Here is a 20,606-nt window from a genome sequence, read left to right as displayed (position 1 = left end):
CCCCAGGAAGTGTACCTGTGATTGGCTGATTATGAGCTGGTAGTAGGAATACTACGACGTCTCTCTCTCTCTCTCTCTCTCTCTTCACAGTCCACACAGCTAGGCGTGCTACCACCAAATTAATTATGAAGTGGAAGTAGAAGTACGGCATTTCTCTCTCTCCATGGTCCTCTTGGTATGGATAAGACGTGAGTGAAACAGAGCAGCAGATGGGTAGGTCACCTCTGAAAGCAAAGTTTACAGATTAAAAGAAAAATTCTCATTTTGTGTGTGTATATATATATATATATATATATATATATATATATATACACACACAAGAGAGAGAGAAAGTGAGTACTGATGGCAGCCATAGTAGAATCCCAAATATTCTACTGATGGAGAAGATGAAATTTGACTACCGAAAAGTAACTTCTGCTGAAAAGTTGAAGACATGAAGGTAGAAGAACAGGGAGAGGATCTCGGAAGGAATCGATGCACTGACCACTGAAGGAGAATTTCTCCACTATTTCCACATAATGATAATGGAAGCCATTACTGTTGTTTCTTTTCAGGTTAAAACAGTTGTGACTTTTGGTTGTGCTGTCCAACAGAGGTGGCACCAATCTTCTGAGTGGTGCCAATCTTCATTTCGGATTATCAGTATCGGATTTACGCTTTTACTGTTCATAAAATATCGAGATAAAATTAAAGATTAACAAATTTCAATTTCGTTTCATTAACATATCGGTCGATATAGAGCTGTATAACAACGATGCAGGCTTCGAATTGGACGAACTTTAGGAGTTGTTTCGGTTCTCATCTCCCTTTCTCCTCCCCGTGAAAACCAGGTCACTTGATTGAGAAGACAAAGTGGTGGACTTGTACCCACTTGGGAAAGAAGTCTTCTTTTCTTCCCTTGTCATGACTTTATATCATGAATCTAGCTTTTGGCAGATTCAAGCCGGCAAGAGCCATAAATAATCAGCAATAAGTCGGCTTAAAACCTTCAAACAGAAGAAAATTTTGATTTAAATACTGTATGATAATGCGGCTGTAGCGTTTGCTGTAAGCTCTTAGCCATGGGAAAATTCTTGGTGGACAAGGAAGGAATACGCAGGAGAGTTATCCGGAAAGATAACTAGAAATTAAAACAGAGGATGGTGTGCATACCACTTTTCAATGGTTAGCAGATCTGACAAGTTGACGAAGCTTGATGATCATCCATGTCACAGAAAGAAGATTCCAAACTTTCATCGCACCATTGGACTTCCCCTCGTGACAAGTTCAAGATATGAAGAATTACAATGTCTCATGCCATGCCCATGTTTTTGATTTAACAGATAATAGAGCAGGAAGTCAGATAGCGGTGCTTGTAGACTCTCTTTAGGGAGTGAAGACAAGGGGAGACTGGCTTTTCGTCGGTCGGCCGGCCGACCTCTGTTCGGAACACATCATTGGTCAATATAATGGGTGAAAAGGGTATCTCACTCTCTCTCCCCCAAAATATTGTCTCCAACAAAAAGTTAAGGCCAGCCTATTTTGGTCCTTCATGATCTCCTGCAGTTTTAGCAGAAAATATCTGGAGTCTGTTTAAAAATTATCAAAACAAAAGAAATCAGAGGGTTTAAATTTCAGTAACGCTAAAAATATAGATGCCTTGAGGGTCATATTTCAACTTTTGTTTCTCCGTCTTTCCAGAAAAACACGACGTTTGCCTATACTTTTGAGAACTGTCAACCTGTCCCTGAGAAAAGAATAAAGGCAACGATTTCTCTTGAGAAAAGGAGAACATAACAGTCGCATTTGTAAAATTTCAAGAAGGGAATCAAGTGAGAAGGCATAGGTTTCTTGGTTGAACTCTATGATAATTGAGAAACCTTGACTTTTCAAGAAAGCATCCATCCTAAACAATCACCTTTTAAAATAATTTTCTATATTAACAAAAAGAGATATAATCCATACAATAGTAGCCCCCCACCCCCCCGGAAAAATGATACAACAAATACAATCTCACTTCATTTCCAGGCTTCTGTAATCCAGGATTCCTGCTTTTGGACCTAGAAAGCCATTACAGTTACACCCCTTCCCCTGATGCACTCCAAGGCTGCAGCACAAGCACATGTTTCTCTTCAATGGTGGTTGATGAGCTTGCTGAGAAGGCAGGCTAATGCAGAGCTCAAGGTTCAAATCATCACTCCATGTTTCACTTTCAGTACTGCTCTTCTTCATCTCCTTCTCACAACTAGGCTTCTCTACCCTGGCAAAAGAGATTGTCGTGGCCTCTGCAGCGGGCTGCTCTTTGATTGGTCTATGGGTTGAGGGATCCACACCCCTGCTTAACAGTTTCCTCCTAATATGGGTGTTCCAATAGTTTTTGATCTCATTGTCTGTCCTTCCTGGTAGTCTTCCTGCTATCAGAGACCACCTGTACAATCATAATAACCAGATTATACTATTTGCTCCTGATGAAAAAAAAAAAAACAGAAGCGAAATAAATAAATTAATGACCAACTAGTATGAAAGTTCATGAACAGTCATACAATTGTATGTTATAAGCACCATGCGATCTAAACAATTTGCTGCTCTAAAGATGGTCTCAAATTGCAAAAAGTGGCTGATCCTTCTTTTTGCTCTTACCAATCTGAGAACTGTTTCCTTGACCTGTTAGTAGGATGCCCCTAAGATTAACCATTTGTAACTTCCCTGGTTATTCTGGGAGAAAGAAATTTTCTCTGTGTATAGATTTTCATTGTGAGTTATTGATTCCTAAAGAAGTGCCCAAGTCAGCTTTATATTCTTTGCATCTCTTAGGGATTGAGTTGCATGTCTCTGTTCCCTTTTTCCGGCCCTGCCATCTTCGAATACTAAGTTTTTTCATTTTGAGAGAGAGAGAGAGAGAGAATGGTGGATCCTTACTTGTTCCCCAACAAGCTATGAAGCTTGATGATCAGTTCATCTTCTTCCTCTGTGAAGTTGCCCCGCTTGAGGTCCGGCCTTAGATAATTGATCCAGCGGAGGCGGCAGCTCTTCCCGCACCGAAGGAGTCCGGCTGCCTTGGGCAGCGACCGCCAGCACCCTTCACCATGGGCACGAATATGTGCAATAAGTCGATCGTCTTCCTCCTTAGTCCATGCACCCTTGTTGGTGTGAGCCTTCTCACAGCAAGGGGACCTCCCCATCTCACAGAGACAGAAAGAAGCGAGAGGAAGCAATTATAGGCTATCCCAAGAAAACAAAGAGGGAAAAGGGAGTTTTTTCGAGATTTATAGAGAACTGACTTGGAATTGCCATTTGTTTTGTAGAGATTTTAGTTGGTAAGAAAAGTTTCTAAAAGGGCGAGACTGGCTGGTGAGGCTGGCCTAAAAAGATAACCGTGTACCCTCAAGTTGGTAAAAAGCAAACCCGAGAAAGCATAGAAAATGTTCACATGATTCCATCCACCATAATAACATCAAAATGAAAGCAATTTAAAAAGAAGAACAAGTACTTTTATACTTCTCTTTTGAAAAAAAAAATGCAGAAACCCTTATTCTGCAGAACATTTTCATAGTCGAAGAGTACGAGCACCAGTGGATTGCATCCTGATGAATTTGACTTCCTTTCTTTTCTTCTATCATCGCAACAAATATTAATTTAACTTTCGGCGGAGATGGAAAATTTGTAGTTATTGACCGGAGAGAAAAGGCACCACAACACGCATCCTTAATTTATTGGTATTGAAAACATGCATCTTGCTGACGGCCGGATTGCCAAACCTCCGGCCACTTTTCAAGCCAAGATTAGTTCATCCTCAACTGCCCTCTCTCTTCCTCTGCTTTTCTTTTCTTCTTTAATCAGCCACCTTGGGCTACCAATGTTTTAATTTTTTTGTTTCTAGTCAAAGCACGCGTCTCTAGGTGCTTCATCGTTGCTGTTCTCAGTAGTAAAGATACGATCCTGTTTTTTTAAATTGCCACACCGTGGAGTTCATATTTCCATTACTACAGAGTTCATATTTCTATGAATTTTTTTTTCTTTTTTGTTGATTTAGGAAAAAATTAAAGGACGAACAGCATAGAGGACCGAAAAAGTGCTCTTTAGAAATAGCTTCTTCGCTCATGCGCTTGAAAATTTTTCAACAAAATAATAACTGACCTCTATAAAAGGATAAAGAAGAAACTTCTTTTTCAAAAATATTATTTTTTCGTTATGTGGGATTAACCAAACGTTGGAGTTGCTAGAGGCACCTTGATCGTGATAAGGAACGGAAGAAAGACAGAAAAAAAAAAAAAAAAAAGACAAAGGATTTGTTGGGTCTTCTAGAAGGTTGAAAAGGTGAGTATTATGAAGTGAGTGGGAGATCCCATCATTCCTCGCCCATGCATTCTCATCTTCTCCCTTTCAATCCTCATGGGGCAAGCCTTACCCACCTTATTGGTTCAATCTTTTTTTATTGTTTAATGGATTGTCATCGGCTTGAATCGGATCAAAAAATTTACTGAAAGAGTTTTTTTTAAATAATAATAATAACAATTATATATTTCCTAAAAATATTTACATTTAATTTTTTCCATATTTCATAAAAAAACATGTTTTTTTTTTTTACATTGAAAGTAACAAGGTCGATTTGATTAAAAAGCAAGTGGGACCAGATGTTCTAACTCGAGCTGGTTTTTGTACCCTTTGCTTCACTTGGAAATCTAATCTAATTTAATCTAAATCTAAAGAGTGTATGCTTTCTTACCTTACAAGCCTAACCAACTCCCTAGGCAGTGCATGCATCACTTGTCAATGATCTTCTCTCTCTCTTTATCTCTCTTTCTTTCTTTCTTTCTTTTTTTTTAAAAAAAAAGATAATTACTTTACATTTGTTTTTCAAGAAGACATATATTTCAAACATGAACGAGGTTAGAAAAAACCCAAAGATCCTCTCATTCCTCTTACATCTTGGTTCAACATCAATATTGCGACTCACTACTTAAGATATAGAAGCATAACACTCATGAGAATCAAACTAACGACCGACCTTCATAAGTCTCTAACCTGACCAATTAAGGTCTATCCTTTAAAAGGACATACATTAGCAACCTAACCTTACCTTTTGGATTGTGACATTCCATGTGACCAGGGGGCGCATGGTAACGACTAAGTAGGTCAGGTGGGACCTGAGTCATCTCACCTGGCTCTCTCCCCATTTATAATTTAGAGAAAAAAAAAATACCGACTTGAGTGCCGACTGGAGTGTTAGGTAAGCCGTTGCTGGCATTTTTAATAAATGAGGGCATGTGCTCATGCGCCCGGAAATTGACCCAACCGCCTTGATCCCACCACTACAATCCCCACCAGTTACCGTCCTCCAAATTTTCTCTTCCGACGGTGAGAAACATACTCCGTTTTCCGGTCGAACTTACCACTTCAATTCAGTGTTCTTGATTCTTAAGTAATCTCACTTTGAGTTTTCACTCTGTTTCTCTCTTCATTAGATGCTTGTTTTGAAACAAATATATTCTAGATCACTTGGGTCGAGGGAACAAAACCCAGATGATCTCTTAAAATATATCAAAATACTTTCTGTGTAATCTAACTCTGTAGATATGCTTTTGGGAATGATTTGGCAAGAAGCGTATACTGGGCCGATCTAAGTGTGAAAATTCAACAACTTTCATCAAAACAACTTTGAATTCAAAAACATGTTTGGCGTGTCTTTACTTTGCTTATACTTCGTTATTCAAAATAGTTTCTAGCAAGAATATAACTGGTCTGCAATATATCCACTGTGCCAAGGGTGGGAAAGATTATTATATCATGTTTCTTGTTTAATCTTCTTGGAAAGTTATCGTTAACGAATTTCCAAGTCAAAGCTTCACAAGATCCAATATGAACAAGAAGCAAGAGAGAAATTTTTTCAAGCTTGAGCAAAAGCCTCGAGAGAAAGCGTGAAAAGCTGTACTGAAAGCAGAGTTGGAGGTATAAATCAAGCCAGATGGTTGCGGGCGTGCTGCCCTTGCGTATGAAATTTGAGAATTTTCCTTTCCTTTTTCCTTTTCGAAAAACTAGCCGTGCACATGCATCTGATTCATTTTGGCTAGTAGTTGGTGCCATTAGTTGCAGAATTATGTGCTCAGACTTGTCAGAACATAACCGAATGGATCATATACCAGTTCTTGTGCTTTTTACATGCAGATGACATTTCTATGGCTGCTTTTCATGATCATAAGTTTTAATAACTGGAAATTGCTGATATACATGATGCATTTTAGTTCTGAGAGTATTTCATCCTACTACTCAAGCCCAAAGCGAAAACCCTCCCCAGGATCTAGAACTACTTTAGTAACTAGGTTGCATCCAATGAAACAACTTTAGCTTGTATTGGGCGAAAAGATGAAGACCCATGTCACGAAAACCAAGTACCAACCACCTACCAACCACTGACTCGAGCCCGGTCGCGCTACGCCCATCAGAGCCACACCAATCATGTACAATGATAGTTGTATTCGACTGACTCAAGATGGTAGTCTTTCAAAATATAGTAAAGCTTTATGTGTAAAAAAAAAAAAAAAAAAAATCATTTTAGTGGCTGAGGATAATAAAACCTTGATGGGTTTGTAGGCATTTCACATAGTTCAATTCTTAATGCAGTGGCAGATCTTGTTTTCATGGTTGTACAGTCCACCCAAGATAATTTCAAAGGGAATCTCATTCTCACATGGTTCATCTCATCTCCTTTTGGTGGCGTTGCAGGACGAGGGAATTGGAGGACATGTTCCCTTATTATTACCACTGCCATCTCTGACTTGGATCCAAATCATTGACAGCCTTGAGTAGGCCACCCCTCAAATCTGAACCAGTCTGGATCCAAACAACGGATCACAAGCACTAAGTTGGTCAGATCCGGTTCCTCTCTCATTTTTGGCTCTTGCCGGAATTGGATCTGGCTAGGGATGGTATTAATAGATCCGTTTTTAATTCTGACTTGAATGCGGACTGAGTTATTGACTCATATATGAGGACAAAACGTCTGCCAATGTGGCCAATTCGGGCCATATATACGATCAGCCGTCATTTAAATTAAAAGATATGATTTTTTACAAATTTTTATTAAATTTAAAACAATTTAGCATAAATGGTGCCTCATTGGGTTGACACTGTCAACACTGGTTTGAGTAATCTGGAGGAACTAAATATATGCTCCAGAGCAGCAGCAAAGGCCCTATAGGCGTGCACTTATTGCTTCAGCTTGCGCAAGGAGTGACGCCTATGACATTTGAACAATCATTGTTTGCGTGATCGATTAGGCTCACCCAACAATGCCAGTCCTTTTGTATCTCATTATATGCTAATGATAATGTAAGAATTGATTTTTTTCTTTTTTTTCACAACGTGTTGATGTTTTAGTAGATCAGATCTCGGAGACATGATTAAGATGGATTACTTAGTATGAAATTGTTTTTTAATTATGCACCACGTGTGACATAACAATGGGTCTTCCAATGGTTTTTTTCTAAGAATTAATGATTCAGGATCCGATTCCCAGCACACAAATCATACAAAAGATAATTCTCTGGTTAAATTGAGCTGATAAAACTTGCACTTGCTATTTCCATTTAAATGCTACGTCTGTACGTTCATTAGCATCAAAACTCAGCCATGTTTGTTAGATTTAACTTAGTGTCATCTTTCATGATATCCACTTTGAATCTGTTCTTGTGCTGCTTTCCAGGCTTCTCCATGCGCAGTTTTCTACCATTGATGGGAAAACAATTCATGAGTGCAGCCATGAGAAGGGCCATGTTTGCATCGAGCAGAGCAGGAAGCTCCACGGTAATGGGATTCCTTAGGACGTGGGGAATGAAAGAGGTTGAGTTCCGCAGGTACCGTGTTTGCATTGTTCCACTGATGGTGCAAACAGAAAAGCATCTATGGTCTATAGCAAGTGGGAAGGAGGTAAGAAATTTCTATTGGTTGTTCAATTAAGATTTTGAACGTCTAAGCTGATAAGACAAGAGGATGATGTAGCACGAACCCACTTGGGCTTGACTTGGACTTGTTTCCATGAGCCGAGCTCTCTGCTCGTGCCAACATGATCTAATTAGAGCCCAGAAACCCAACTAACAAGGGTGTTGTCAGTTGGTTCAACTTTCCCGATGATGTCATTGAGACTGTAAAATTAGATCAGCATCAAGACTTTTGAGGCTTCTGAACTCTAAAAAATTGAAAGATCACTGAGAACTTCCAAAGAGGCGACGGAAAGTGAGATCAAAGGTTGGAAGGGACCAAAGTTTGCACCTCGAGATAACAAGGAATGGAGAAATTGGATTCAAAAAGCTTATTTGAAGTAGTTAGGATAAGGCTTGATGATGATGTACTGAAAAAAGTATTCGAGGGATTTAATTTTTTATTCCTAAAGTGTTTGTGAGTGCATGAACGTGTTTCGTTTTCAGTTCAACTCAACAACTTAAAAATTTTGGTTGAGGAGATCTGGACGATTTTCGCATCTGACGATTGGTAGATCGAGATTTTTTTTTTTTTGTTGGTTTATCAGTCTTTCTCTTGCCAATTGTTTGACCATGAAATACAATATGATTTCGACAATCAACTGTATAAAATTAGACACATGCACATGATAATTTTTTGAAAACCCTGCTTCATTATTTTGTAAGTTGCGTGTCATGGCAAAATTAATAGGGCCAAAACCATATAATATTTGAAAAGAAAGCACTTCATAATCTGGCAAATAATAAATATTAGAAGTTAATGATGATCACTTGCCTTCAAGAAATAGCCACGATTAAAATAATTCAATGATAAACACAGCCCCCTGGTATTTATATGGTCGGCAACCACTACCATCTTTTTAAAGAAGAAAACTGGCGAGAAAAACAATGGATGATTAAAAAAACACCATGAAGTTGGCAGCAAGCATTCGATTTAACTAGTAGCAATAATAAAAAAGCAGATGACCTTTGGAACCATGGGCTAGATATAAACATCTGAAAACTTATTATATTTGGAAGAATAGAATAACATCCAAAGAATAAAACTTATTATCTAATAATATGGATTAGTGATAATCGAACATGCCCTTGATCATGGGAACAAGGAAAAAATCACAATACTTCTCTTTGAAATACAATCTGAATATATACGAAACTAGAACTACCTCAGATTTTGAGTATGAATATATACGAAACTAGAACTACGTCAGATTTTGAGTATCTCTTATTGGATTTTGTCATCTTAGAAGCATCATCGGCAGAGATATTGGTCTGTTCTTCTCCTCATGCTTTTTGCTTTTAGAATCCAAGTGAAACAAGATCAAAATCACGACGGAAACCAAATTAAGGGTGACATGCTTGAAGGGTTTACATGACTAAGGATCTTTACCACATAGCCGCATAACAAGAAACTCTCCACAAGGGTCAATATGCTTACAATTTTACTTTTTCTCGAAGTTGGTCATGTTCATTGGGAAGCTAAATTTTAACGGAAATAACTGCACCGCAACGTGGAGAATTAATGAAGTTAGGAGGGTATATGTTGGCGTGGATAAGTTCCACTTCAGCCCATGAAGCGAGTTACCCAGTCGATATGTTCTGAATGCTGATAAGAGCGTGTGAATTACCCTGCCGTTCTCTTGAGAAACTGGAAATTTTACTTGAAGAGTTGGGATAAAATTCAGACCATCCTTTCATGGAGTGCTTGTCTATAGATCTCCGCCCAGTGCATCAGACAATGCCAGAATTTTTTTATCTGTCATTTCATCAGACAAAAACAGAAAATCGAAGGCATCTTGTCTGTGCCAATCAAATAGAAAAAGATTTGCATGCCTCAAGCGGCACAGGATAGTTGGTTGGGCTGGCAGGCATGAAGACATCATGCCGCTAGTGCAGTTCTCCTGGGAGCCATTCTCCTGTAACACATGGGTAGAGTGCAGTACCAAATTGGCATTGCACTGCCTCCTTACCAGGCCGCAATGCAGCTCTGCAGCATAGGCAAGGGCAAGGAGCTGGGATTCAGCTCTTATCTGGGCAACTTCAACTTGCTCAGAATCAAACGCAAAATGGAACCATAGTCATGAGTTTTTCTGGATACTCACACCATGGGTTTGTCATTCAAGAAAAACTTATCCACAAATAATTTGTTGAAACTGTCGAGCACTATCTAATGAAGTTCGTCAATAATTTTCTGAAGACAGATTTCTAGCAAGGCTTTTTTTTTTTTTGGTTGCCTGAAGCAGCCTACTTCAAGCACTAGCTAATGAAATTCTTTAACAATTTTCTGCAGAAGGATTTCTAACAAGTTTTTATTTTGAAGCAGCAGATAGTCTACATCAGTAATTAAACAAATGCAAGCAAACGGATTTATGAAAAAGTGGCCAAAGAGAGGTGGGGAAAGGGAAGCAGCAACCATCTGATTAGTTGCCATAAAGAAGAAGACACTACATGCTTGTAGCTATGTGCGGTAGAAATTTAGATGAGATATTGGAAAAGTTGCACATAGAACAGAAGGATTCTCTGAATTTAACTGAGGCTGTTTCCTAGTAACCGAGGGGGTGAGCCATAGAGTGCAGCTCTTGGCATAACCAGGAACTGCTAAAACCAAGCTTGCCACTTGCACACTCACAGATTACAAGTTGCAACAATCAGCCATAGCAAGATCTCAGCATTCAAATGAAAAGCATAAAGGACTTGTTCCACTTCCTGTAACTGCCCTATGTGGTAGGAGCTTGCAAACCATGGATGCCAAGTTTAAGAACACTGTTAGTTTCAGGTCGGAGACTATGTGTTTGCGGGGCATTCTCAAAAGAGAAGCCTTATATACATGATACAGTATAGCGAACCAAGGCAGCTCTGAAATTATTTATAGAGAAGCACATTTCAGGCTAGCATGCAGCCCAACACACGCCCTCAGTCAAATAAAGAACTAGTTAATCAGTTATCATGCTTATAGTGAAAATAACATAACCTAATGAGACACTAATCCATAATTTTGAGGAATAAAAAGGTTCTTCAACAGATATAATTTTCAGAACATCTGTCCTAAGTCCAAGTATAGGGCTTTTACTGCCATTAATGACCTTATTGATAATAGAAACTGAATCTTGTAACGTGTCTCAATCAATTCACTTCCGGCGAACCTCGTACATATAGCTTAATATCACCACAGCAGCAGCAACAGCAACACCAACTGCACTCTGTGCCAATATGGTAGCAGACTTAATTGGCCTGGAGCCAGGAGGTCTAAACCCCAACTCAGAGAGTTTTTTGTGTGATTCTGCATAGTCTTTGAAGAACAATTCTTCATCCTGCACCAAATTGGAGAATATTGCTTAATCTGAAGCAAGTGTCAACAGTATACGATGGTAATGATCAGTATACCTTTGACTGTCGGTTAGAGGCTTTTCTACAATATTAGGAAGTTGAAGTGTGTGTCTTTTAAAGTTATTTTTAAATAAAAATAAAAAAAGAAATAAAATAATTTTAAAAGACACACTTCAACTTCCTAATATTGCAGAAAGCCTCTAACTTCCTAATATTTAACAACAATAAACCTAGAATCCCATAATAAACTTTTAAACATGATTCCTCCATTCATTCTGACATCCACTCACGGTCACTATCACAAGCCTAGCAGGCCAAAGCTCTGTACGACTACGGCAACCAGATCACAGTCTCAGTGGTGCCTTAAGGCATCGTGATAATTTATTTTGTACCGTTTACGATACCTTACTGTCCAGTAAAAAATAGCAGATGCCTTCACTTAATCTAGTCTGTCAATGTGTGCATCATTATATGTTTGGTTTTAAACATGTTTTAGATCAAACAAGTTAAAAAAGAAAACTGAATTCTTTTAATGCTTTGATGCACCTGCAGGTGATTGGGTTTTATAATCCTTTTAGAATTAAAGTTAACGAGTGCTGAACTAGCACAAGTAACCAAGAGCATGAAATATAGGCCACTGTGCCTCTATGTATGTGTTTGTGTGTGTCTGTTAGGGCATAAAAATCTGAGTTACAGTTATTGGAATGTACCAGTTGCATTAGGAATGGTACCAATAAGAAGAAGGAACCACGGGGCACTGACAGATATATCAGTCAAAAGAATGAACAAAATGCACCGGGTCAATTGGCATTAAAGAACTTGTTTTCCTGTTGTTACAAGCATAAGAGTTGAGACTCATGGTGAGATAGAAAAATAAAATGATTTTCTGTTGCATTGTGCGTGCCAACATTCAAAACATAAAAGAAAGATTTCTCTTTTTTTTTTTTTTTTTTGGAAAAATTCTGCACCTGCAGACATAGTTCAAAATTTCAAATATGGATTTAAAGGACTTGATACAGTGCTACCCAAATGCATTAGAGTCATAGGGAGAGTATGCCTCTAAAATTTGCAGAGAAACTACATGGAACAGCTGCTTCCATAATCTTTTCGCTTTCCTTGCACAGAGGCTTACACCACTTTGGCATGCGTTCTTGTATACTAAGTAAAGCTTCTTTCTTTAGAACAGTATCTGCAGAACTAAACACAATAAGCTGACCTATTGCTACAGTTTAGTCGCTTTAAGACAGTTCCTCTTCTCAAGTAAAGATGCCTTTTCCCTCATACTTGAAAGCGTAAGCTATCATATAAGGGTGCCTTTTCCCACATCTTGGAAAATCGCATTCTTCTTGCACTTGATATTCTCAAGAAAAAGGAAATGAGGGGAAAAGAATTTTTTTTTTTGTAAGTTTTAGTAATGCATAATTAGGTACACAAACCTTTGCATAGAGCTCTACAAAAGGTCGGAAGTTAGGATCATCCAAAAGAGCTTTGTCTGAAGGAAGTTGCAATAGTCCCTCTGACTGTCCTTTCAACAATTCACTGGCAAAGTGCTTATCATATTAATGCAAATCCACAGATAATGAGAAACTGTTTTCACAACATAAAAGATTAAAAATAAAGAAAAATCACCAAAAAAAAAGACTTGGGAGCTAGAACAAGGAACAGTTAAATTCTGTTTCATCTCACACGAAATATGAATTGTCAAACTTCAGAGGCTCCTTAGTCCAGGCACCTTCAAATCCAGATCTCTCAGGATGTGCTCGGCCCTGTTTGACAGTTTCAGTTATAGCATACAGAGAGAGAGAGATAGAGAGAAGCAGTTTAGTCATGGCATATTTACATCTCAGATAGGAGAGAGATTTTACCAAGGTGTGACCACCTGAGAGTGCTACAATGTCCTTGTCTGTTAATCCCATCCTGTAGAAGACATCCTTCAGATGTTGTGAACCTAAAACCAAAACTTGTTAATAATACCCGAAATATATAAATCCCATCAAGTTATAGTAGCAGCTGAAGTCCAACCTTCACCATATACTATTTTCAGATCAGCAACTCATGAAGCAACATCAAAACTAGCTAGCCAATCTTCATTTTACTATCCATGTTATTATTTATTTTTAAGAAGAAACTATTGCTTGATATGTAAAAAATACATGCTGCTCATCTTAAAAAGTTGAATACCCAACATGCCTACAATGTTCAGAAACACCATGAATAAATAAAAAAACCATAAAAAACTAGAGCATACACCCGCAGATATACAACTTGCTAGGGTAGACTGGCTTAAATAAAGATCAAGAAAGAAAAGCTCATTCTTAGCTTCAGTCAACCTTTTTTAGCATCAGGAAGCCTTCCTTCTTTTGGAGAAACCACTGAGTCCTGCCAAAAAAATAATTTGATAAATAAGTTACCTATACGCAAGCAGCATCTAAGGTATATATAATGATACTATTGCATATCAAAATACCCTACGGCCAGGAACAAAGTCCACAGTGGGTCCTCCAGTGACTTCAACCGCAACAACACCAGCAAGCTGAATAAACAAATTTGAAAAAACATATTATTCAGACATTTCTGATATGAGGACAATAACTCACCAAGCACATGTTATAGCATGTACATGTTGTCAATGATCATTTGGCTCCTAATTAATGGAATTTTTTCAAAAGCAGAATATTTAAATTGCTCTTAGTCTTGGGCAGGGCATGGAGAAGGAAGGAATGGAATTGCTGTTGGCAATTGCAAACATAAGAATATACATGCATGTCTCCAAAGGCTTCAACAGTTCAATTGGCGTTCTAAAGAAGCACCTTTCACAGTTTTCAGCACAGTTTTGAGGCTCAGCAAGCATAAGAGATACTAATTAATACAAGATTCATACAAAGAACAAATTTTTATATCCAAATGCCATTCAAACTCTTCTGTTACAAAAATAATATAAAGGTTCAGAATTTGACTTAGATAATGTGGGATTGAGTGGTCTAATCAGGCGAGCAACCTGAAGGACAGTCTACGAAGACTTTGCATGTGCCATGCTGGTGTAAGTTGCCATGCATATGGCCACCTCCCATGCAACATAAAAATCTGAAGTAAGATTTGTATTCAAAGAACCTTGATTTGAAATGCCAATATTGGTTAGAAAGAGTTGAAATTCCATTATTCAACTTCTTAACTGTTCCTCTTTCAATAGCAGCTAGCATAACTAACTCTTCAAAGTGGTATTCAAGAAATCTCTGTTTGGTCACATTTCATTGAGCAAAACTTGTGGCTCAAGGCTAGGGTTGAGCCCTGAACAAAACTTTCCCCTGGCCCCATAACAAGCAGGCCAGGCACAGGATTATATGGGCATAGGCAGATAATCTGTCCAGAACCTATCCATTTCAATTTAAATGGATCGGGTAAGATCCAACTTATAAGAAAACTTTGTTTTCATCAATTTTTGAAGAAAAAATCCTGCTCTTTGCTACCATTTAATTTCTAATTATTCATTTAAGTTTAACAATCTTATCAATATGCAACCAATGCAACATAGATCCACCCAGACAAAATCAAACTTTCATTTCCTCAAACACTACAACAAAATACATAATCAGGAATTAGTCCAAAACCATAAAAGGAACGATTCACGATAATGAATACCCAAGCTTGTCAAGAATGCAGCAGGGACTCAGTTCTTTAACCCTTTTTTTTTTCAAATTTCATAGTTACCTGTGGCCTGACTGTCCTGACCCATTAAGTAGATAAGCTGGGCCAGGCCTAGGTTGTAATGGGCCTAAGGTTGAACCTCCCCCCAGGGCCCCCATTCCCCAGTCATACTCAAGGCATTTGGCCTTTCATAAATCAAAAAAGAAGAAAAGGAACACAGCATATCAGGGCCCACATTCAGGAAAACCTATGTACTATTGGATCATAAATGGAAACCCACGAACAGGACTTATAAGTTACAACATCAAAATTTGATGTTAAAAAAGCCAACATTTTTCATAAAACAGCTTTAATTAAAATATGTTTTATATTAAGTTACCCCTTGTAAATGTATTAGGATGTTTGTTTTTCTTTTAATTTTTTTTAACAAAAATTTAACGGGCTGGTAGTGGTCGTAGAATATAACAATTTCTCTCTCCCTCTACGTGTGTGTCTGTGTGCATATGTATACATATATATTCATATATATAAAGAAGCCATGGTTTTGTCCTCCATGTGACATAAGTGAGTACAGAATCACAGATAAGGCATACAGCCAGTTCTGGACTTGTTTGTATGTCATGGTATATAAAATGAGCAAGTATGTGTAAGATTTAAAGTAGTTTCCATGCTATGGAAGATCTCACATGAAACCAGAAAATTTTGCTGGTGTTAGCTAGCTTAACAAATCAGACTGGAAGCTAGCTTTACAAATCTATTTTGTCCTTTTCTTGCTCAAAAACTTCTAGTAATTTCAGTTTATGTAGTCCTCCATCCTGAAATTTTTCCTTTCCAGAATATGAACTGAAAAAAAAAATAAAAGTGTACAAAATAATTTTGCATAAAAAAAATACCAATTACAAAGTAAAAATAAGAATGAAGAAGCAGTGAGCAACCAAGTCCTTCTAGTGTAAGCCATTTTTCAGCCTACAAGGTCAAGCCACTAACAGATATTTGCAAATCGTTGGTCGCATCATTTCCATCTCATATGAAGAAAAGGAAAAAGGAAGCAAGACTAATGGTCAAACCCTGATAGAAGCCACTGGTACCTGGTAGAGATCTGCATAAGTAATCTTTGGACATTTTGCCTTGATTTCATCTGATATCAAAAAGAGGAGGGAAAAAGTCAATAGCTTTAGTATTAGAAAAACTAAATATATGTTAACCTTGAACCTTATAGACAACTGACAAAATAAGCACATGGTTTAATGCTGCCAAGATCCATCAACTTGTGGTGACAATATGACACTTGAAAATTCAGTTCACATGCAACAGATATCAGAGGTACCAAGGTGATATATTTCTTTTCCCAACTGAAGCAAGAACCAGCTGTTGTACCAGAAAGGTGTTCCATAACTTTCCTTCAATTCAAACAACAAACGGCATACTATGCATTTGTACAATGTCAAGCTAAATAATGCCTCCAACTAAGCATTATATTGAGGATTTTTTGGACAAGAACAAATTTTGTAGAGTTTACATAAATTCACATGCAAGCCATGTAGGAAAACAATATCATTTTGTGTTGTGCACTGAAAGTGATGATCATCATAAAACATTTAACACTTAAAATTTAATCTGTAAATTTGTGTTAAGTTGAAGAATCTTAAACACTTGATCCTTCACTTGGACAGGACATTCATCAGGTTATGAACCTCAGAGATGGCATCAGGAAAACAAAAAGTAACGTTCCATGATGCTTTTTCCCTCAACAATGAAATAATTACTGAGAAATAACAATTGAGAAAAGTACTACCACTACATTACAAGTTCACATTGTAAAGCAGCATTTTGGTATAGCAAGAGCCAACTTGTAGTATCATTTCTTCTATAAGATGTGGATACGAAGAATCAACTTTTACTGAACAAAGAAGTTGCTGAAACATGATTTCAGAATACAAGAATGTTTGCACTGAGATTTTTTTTTCCCTTTTCTATGAAGCAAAAATTAATAGTATCTACGGTGAGAGATGCTCACATCCATCTCAACACAAAAGAACCGAGATAGAAAGAAAAGAAGCCCAAGCCCAATACTTGAATGATGGCAATCCAACCAGGAAAAGGCAAAAGCAAACAAAGAAACTCTGTGGAATTCCTAACCTTTTCAAGGGGTCCAAATAGGTCCACTTGAAGGCCAAAGAGAGACTATGTTTACAGGTGACTCATAGCTGTGCATAGAGGCAAGATGAAACTCCATCTTGTTTCTGAAGGAAATAAAAAAAATATTTGGGATTACATAATTTGAGAGGAAGAATTATTTCTGCACCTCTAGTTCATATGAACAGACAATGCAAACTCATACCTGATAAGATGATATTCAGGAACTTATGAGTAGTGCAGAATGCACTACTGGATATAAAATGCAAATGACCTAGAGTCGTTGCATTTAGGCCCTGGGCTTTCAAAAAGGATAATGTATACAAGTTTTTGCAAAAAAAAAAAATGATGGGTAGCCTATACATAAAATTTACGTACAGCATGATTGGCTCACACTAACTTCAGGAGAAGAGATGCCTCCTGAGAAAGAAGGGATGCCCCTTGAGAAAGGGGGCGCAGTGACGAGCTACATAACTTATCTGTTCTGCTGCTTGTAAGTGAACCATTACTTAATTCACAAAATTTAAGTGTGTTTCTCAGTTCAGATAAATCTTGTCGAAGTAAGTTTAAAAATTTAAAGAGATGTTTGTCAGTGTTTATCTTGAGAATAACAGGCATCATCGAGAAATTAGATTCTGCCAAAGCATCCTAGGTTGCAACATCTATATGCTCAAAATTGAAGTAGCAAGCTTGGGCCATACACACACTGAAACCAATTTGTGAATAGGAAAATATCAAACAGATAACCACAATTTGCATTGCTAAGGCAGGTAAATAAGAGCAAGCTATCAAAGACAAATGGATCAGATTTAGCTCTTACCACAGAAGTTCAATGCTATTTTTAGACCATTATTTGCACCATGTGTATACTCTTCTTCGTTTCTGATTGACCCATTTGGACCACCAGTCTTCATCGTTGCATCATATGTACCAGCATCATGCCATCTGAGGGAATCCGTGCAAGAAGTTAGTTCATTATGTGTTCAATGTTGATGAATAATCGTTTCATTAAGGGGGGGTGGGAAGAGGTGGGGGGTGTGCGGGGAAGGGAAATGTGGTATTTCATTCTCTCAGGCATCTTGTTGGAAGACTGCATGTTTTACATAGGCAAGTGCAGAATGGCCCAAATCATGTGTGTCAGTAAGCATGCTATCAACAAACCTCCACACACAAATTCAAGAAACAGACCAAAGGGTTTCCTTTCACCTTATCCGTCAGCATTTATGAGGGGGGAAAAGGTCATTGGATCTTTTGTCCTGCACTATGCTGTACTCTCTCCACTGTGCCAGTCTCTCGCCCTCTTCCCCGTTTCCGTGCCTATCGACTAGAGGATCTCGGGATTGACAGCTCCTGAGACAGCTAGGGTATCACATATCGGAGGTTTCAAGGTACAAAGCATAAACGGCCTAAAAACACTGGAAGCTGGAAAGGAAGTGAAACCCCCATTTTTTCCTGATTTGGATGACAATTACAGGACTGATGTGAACTTGCTTTCGTTCAAGCATATGAAGCATGAGATTTTCTGGCAAGAGAAAGTCCATATGATGAATAACATACGGATAGGTTGAAGAATGATATGTTTCCAACGTCAGTCTTCTGAACGATCCGCAAAGAAGAAGAGCGTATCAGATTTCCTATACGATATTATACCACCATGCATAATAAAAAGAAGGCTCAAAGGATTTGAGATCTGAGGATTTAATGAGCCCCAACAAACCGCACTACGACATTGGCACCGGTTCAAGAATCATGGAAAAGCGTCAAATTGAAGGATCACAAGCTAAAGAGACTAATTCTAGGACCAGCGGCGAGTAAATTAGGCGAAGATAAGATGTTTTACGCCAGGGTGTCTACATGGAAGTGCTTTGGATATTACCTACAGTCCCACAAAGCATTAAAACCTGAATGTGCAACCAATACTGCTTCTTGATTGATGACACGATAAAACTAACAAAGGTTTAATCCCCTGATCGCAAACTTAGAAAGGATCTACTTAGTTATGGAATCATCCAGTAACACCGCAAATGAGCTAAAGTGGTAGATGTAATTCGGTCATTTACTAGTCGAAGCAGAACGGATCGCAAGAACGCAAACCTCTAACAGGAAAGAATATGGCTTAACAGGTAGATGGAATTTCGCATCAGAAACGAAAAATTCAAACGCCCCACGAGAAGATAACGAAAACAAGTGTCAAGCAGCGAGCAAATGGGTCGTACGCCAATCGAAGCATGATCGGTGCGCAGCCCTTCTGAGCAATGAGCGCTCGAAGAAGACGGCGAGCCTTGTCGACCTCCTTCAGATATGCCTCATCCACCACCGGAGACGCCATGCGGACTGGAGTTCGATCTCTCTCCCACCTCTTGTCTATGGCAGCAGATAATAGCCGGGCGATATTTATCGGATAGACTCTAACCGATGGGAACGAAAGGGATGATAAGGAGAAGGGAATGGATTCGTGAACACGGAAAGAAGAACATTTCCGTCGAATGAGGTAATTCCATCACATTGGACTCCTACGGCCCCGCTCTTTCTCCCGAATGACTTGGACACCGAATCTTGGCCTCCATTCTTTTTGTTTCTTGGGTCTTCGGTTTTGGGTTGCACCGAGGCGTCGTTAAGGTATGGTATATCTTAATTTTATCTTTTATAGTTGAGGAGAGTAGCACCATATAAATCTAACAGGCAATGTGTCCATCATATATCTTTTACAAACTTTTTCATTTCACCCTGATAAAAAATCTGAAGATGATGTAATGGTTCCCCAAAAAAATAATCAATCTTCACCCCCTTTTTATGCAACTCTTAAATATGAGTATATATATATATATATATATGTGAACTCAAATCCTTCAATCATATGTTCATAAGGAAAAGAGAGGGTAGATCCTTACAACCAGTAGAGATCCACCCCATGAATGCATTGGGCCACTTGTGTGAATGTTGACAGATTGCTATGGCTAAACCCTAGCTGTGTAAGTTGGGTATTTTTCATCGTTATGTTCTAAACTATTGATTTAGTTGCATACACATATTTGTGCAATCAAAGAGTATTTTTTGGGTGAATAGGCAGAGTATTTGATTCGATTTGATTCAAATCAACCGATGCTGAACACTTACCAATTTGAATCCAAGAAACTAGACATACCTAGTCGATTGTAGATCTAGATCTAGGGGTCTGGATCCAAAACCAACTCTAAGTACCCTCGTCTTGAATCTGATTCATTTGTACTCTTAGCATAGCTATAACATTGAATTCAACGAAAAATCCTGAATTAAGAAAAAAAATAGCCAGATCCCTTTTATGTATCTTTTTATTATTGAGAGTGCATTCAATTGTCATGGGTTAACTCTTCCGCGACACGGCGCAAAGGACTATACAAACTCTAAACACAAGGGAACATGCAGTGAATTTATAAATAATTTCCTCAATTACTCTTACCGAGTGCGGCCATGTTGGTCGTGTCAGAATCTCTTTACCTTTCTTTCAATTACTCTTTACATTTTTTTTAAGAAACAAAGCTAATGTAAACTAAATTTTAAAAG

General features: G+C 38.2%; 2 protein-coding genes across 2 annotated transcripts; both read right to left on the bottom strand.

The window, feature by feature from the left end:
* Positions 1–1,976: 1,976 nt before the first annotated feature.
* Positions 1,977–3,535, bottom strand: LOC116259798 (MYB-like transcription factor 4). Its single transcript, XM_031637721.2, has 2 exons — positions 2,899–3,535; positions 1,977–2,407 (listed from the first exon to the last, which is right to left on the bottom strand). Exons 1-2 carry the CDS (start codon positions 3,159–3,161, stop codon positions 1,993–1,995), a joined length of 678 nt encoding a protein of 225 aa, XP_031493581.1. The 5' UTR covers positions 3,162–3,535; the 3' UTR covers positions 1,977–1,992.
* A 7,342-nt stretch (positions 3,536–10,877) lies between these two features.
* Positions 10,878–19,603, bottom strand: LOC116260421 (probable L-ascorbate peroxidase 4, peroxisomal). Its single transcript, XM_031638757.2, has 9 exons — positions 19,280–19,603; positions 17,884–18,008; positions 16,016–16,065; positions 13,750–13,815; positions 13,613–13,661; positions 13,148–13,230; positions 12,969–13,048; positions 12,719–12,821; positions 10,878–11,266 (listed from the first exon to the last, which is right to left on the bottom strand). Exons 1-9 carry the CDS (start codon positions 19,390–19,392, stop codon positions 11,084–11,086), a joined length of 852 nt encoding a protein of 283 aa, XP_031494617.1. The 5' UTR covers positions 19,393–19,603; the 3' UTR covers positions 10,878–11,083.
* Between the last annotated feature and the right edge of the window lie 1,003 nt (positions 19,604–20,606).

This window comes from Nymphaea colorata, chromosome 9 (genome assembly GCF_008831285.2).
Source record: "Nymphaea colorata isolate Beijing-Zhang1983 chromosome 9, ASM883128v2, whole genome shotgun sequence".
In the NCBI taxonomy this organism is placed as follows: domain Eukaryota; kingdom Viridiplantae; phylum Streptophyta; class Magnoliopsida; order Nymphaeales; family Nymphaeaceae; genus Nymphaea; species Nymphaea colorata.
The sequence above is the reverse complement of the archived record's forward strand: the minus strand, read 5'-3'. Positions and strand labels throughout refer to the sequence as shown.

What these genes read in the sequence shown, in the direction of transcription:
- LOC116260421 (XM_031638757.2), bottom strand. Translation starts at nt 19,392, where the DNA reads ATGGCGTCTCCGGTGGTGGATGAGGCATATCTGAAGGAGGTCGACAAG. An exon ending in CCGATCATGCTTCGATTGGC is followed by an intron (nt 18,009 to 19,279) that starts GTACGACCCATT and finishes GGATTCCCTCAG; the next exon opens with ATGGCATGATGCTGGTACAT. An exon ending in GCTTCCTGATGCTAAAAAAG is followed by an intron (nt 13,231 to 13,612) that starts GTTGACTGAAGC and finishes TTTTGGTTTTAG; the next exon opens with GTTCACAACATCTGAAGGAT.
- LOC116259798 (XM_031637721.2), bottom strand. Translation starts at nt 3,161, where the DNA reads ATGGGGAGGTCCCCTTGCTGTGAGAAGGCTCACACCAACAAGGGTGCA. An exon ending in CATAGCTTGTTGGGGAACAA is followed by an intron (nt 2,408 to 2,898) that starts GTAAGGATCCAC and finishes ATGATTGTACAG; the next exon opens with GTGGTCTCTGATAGCAGGAA.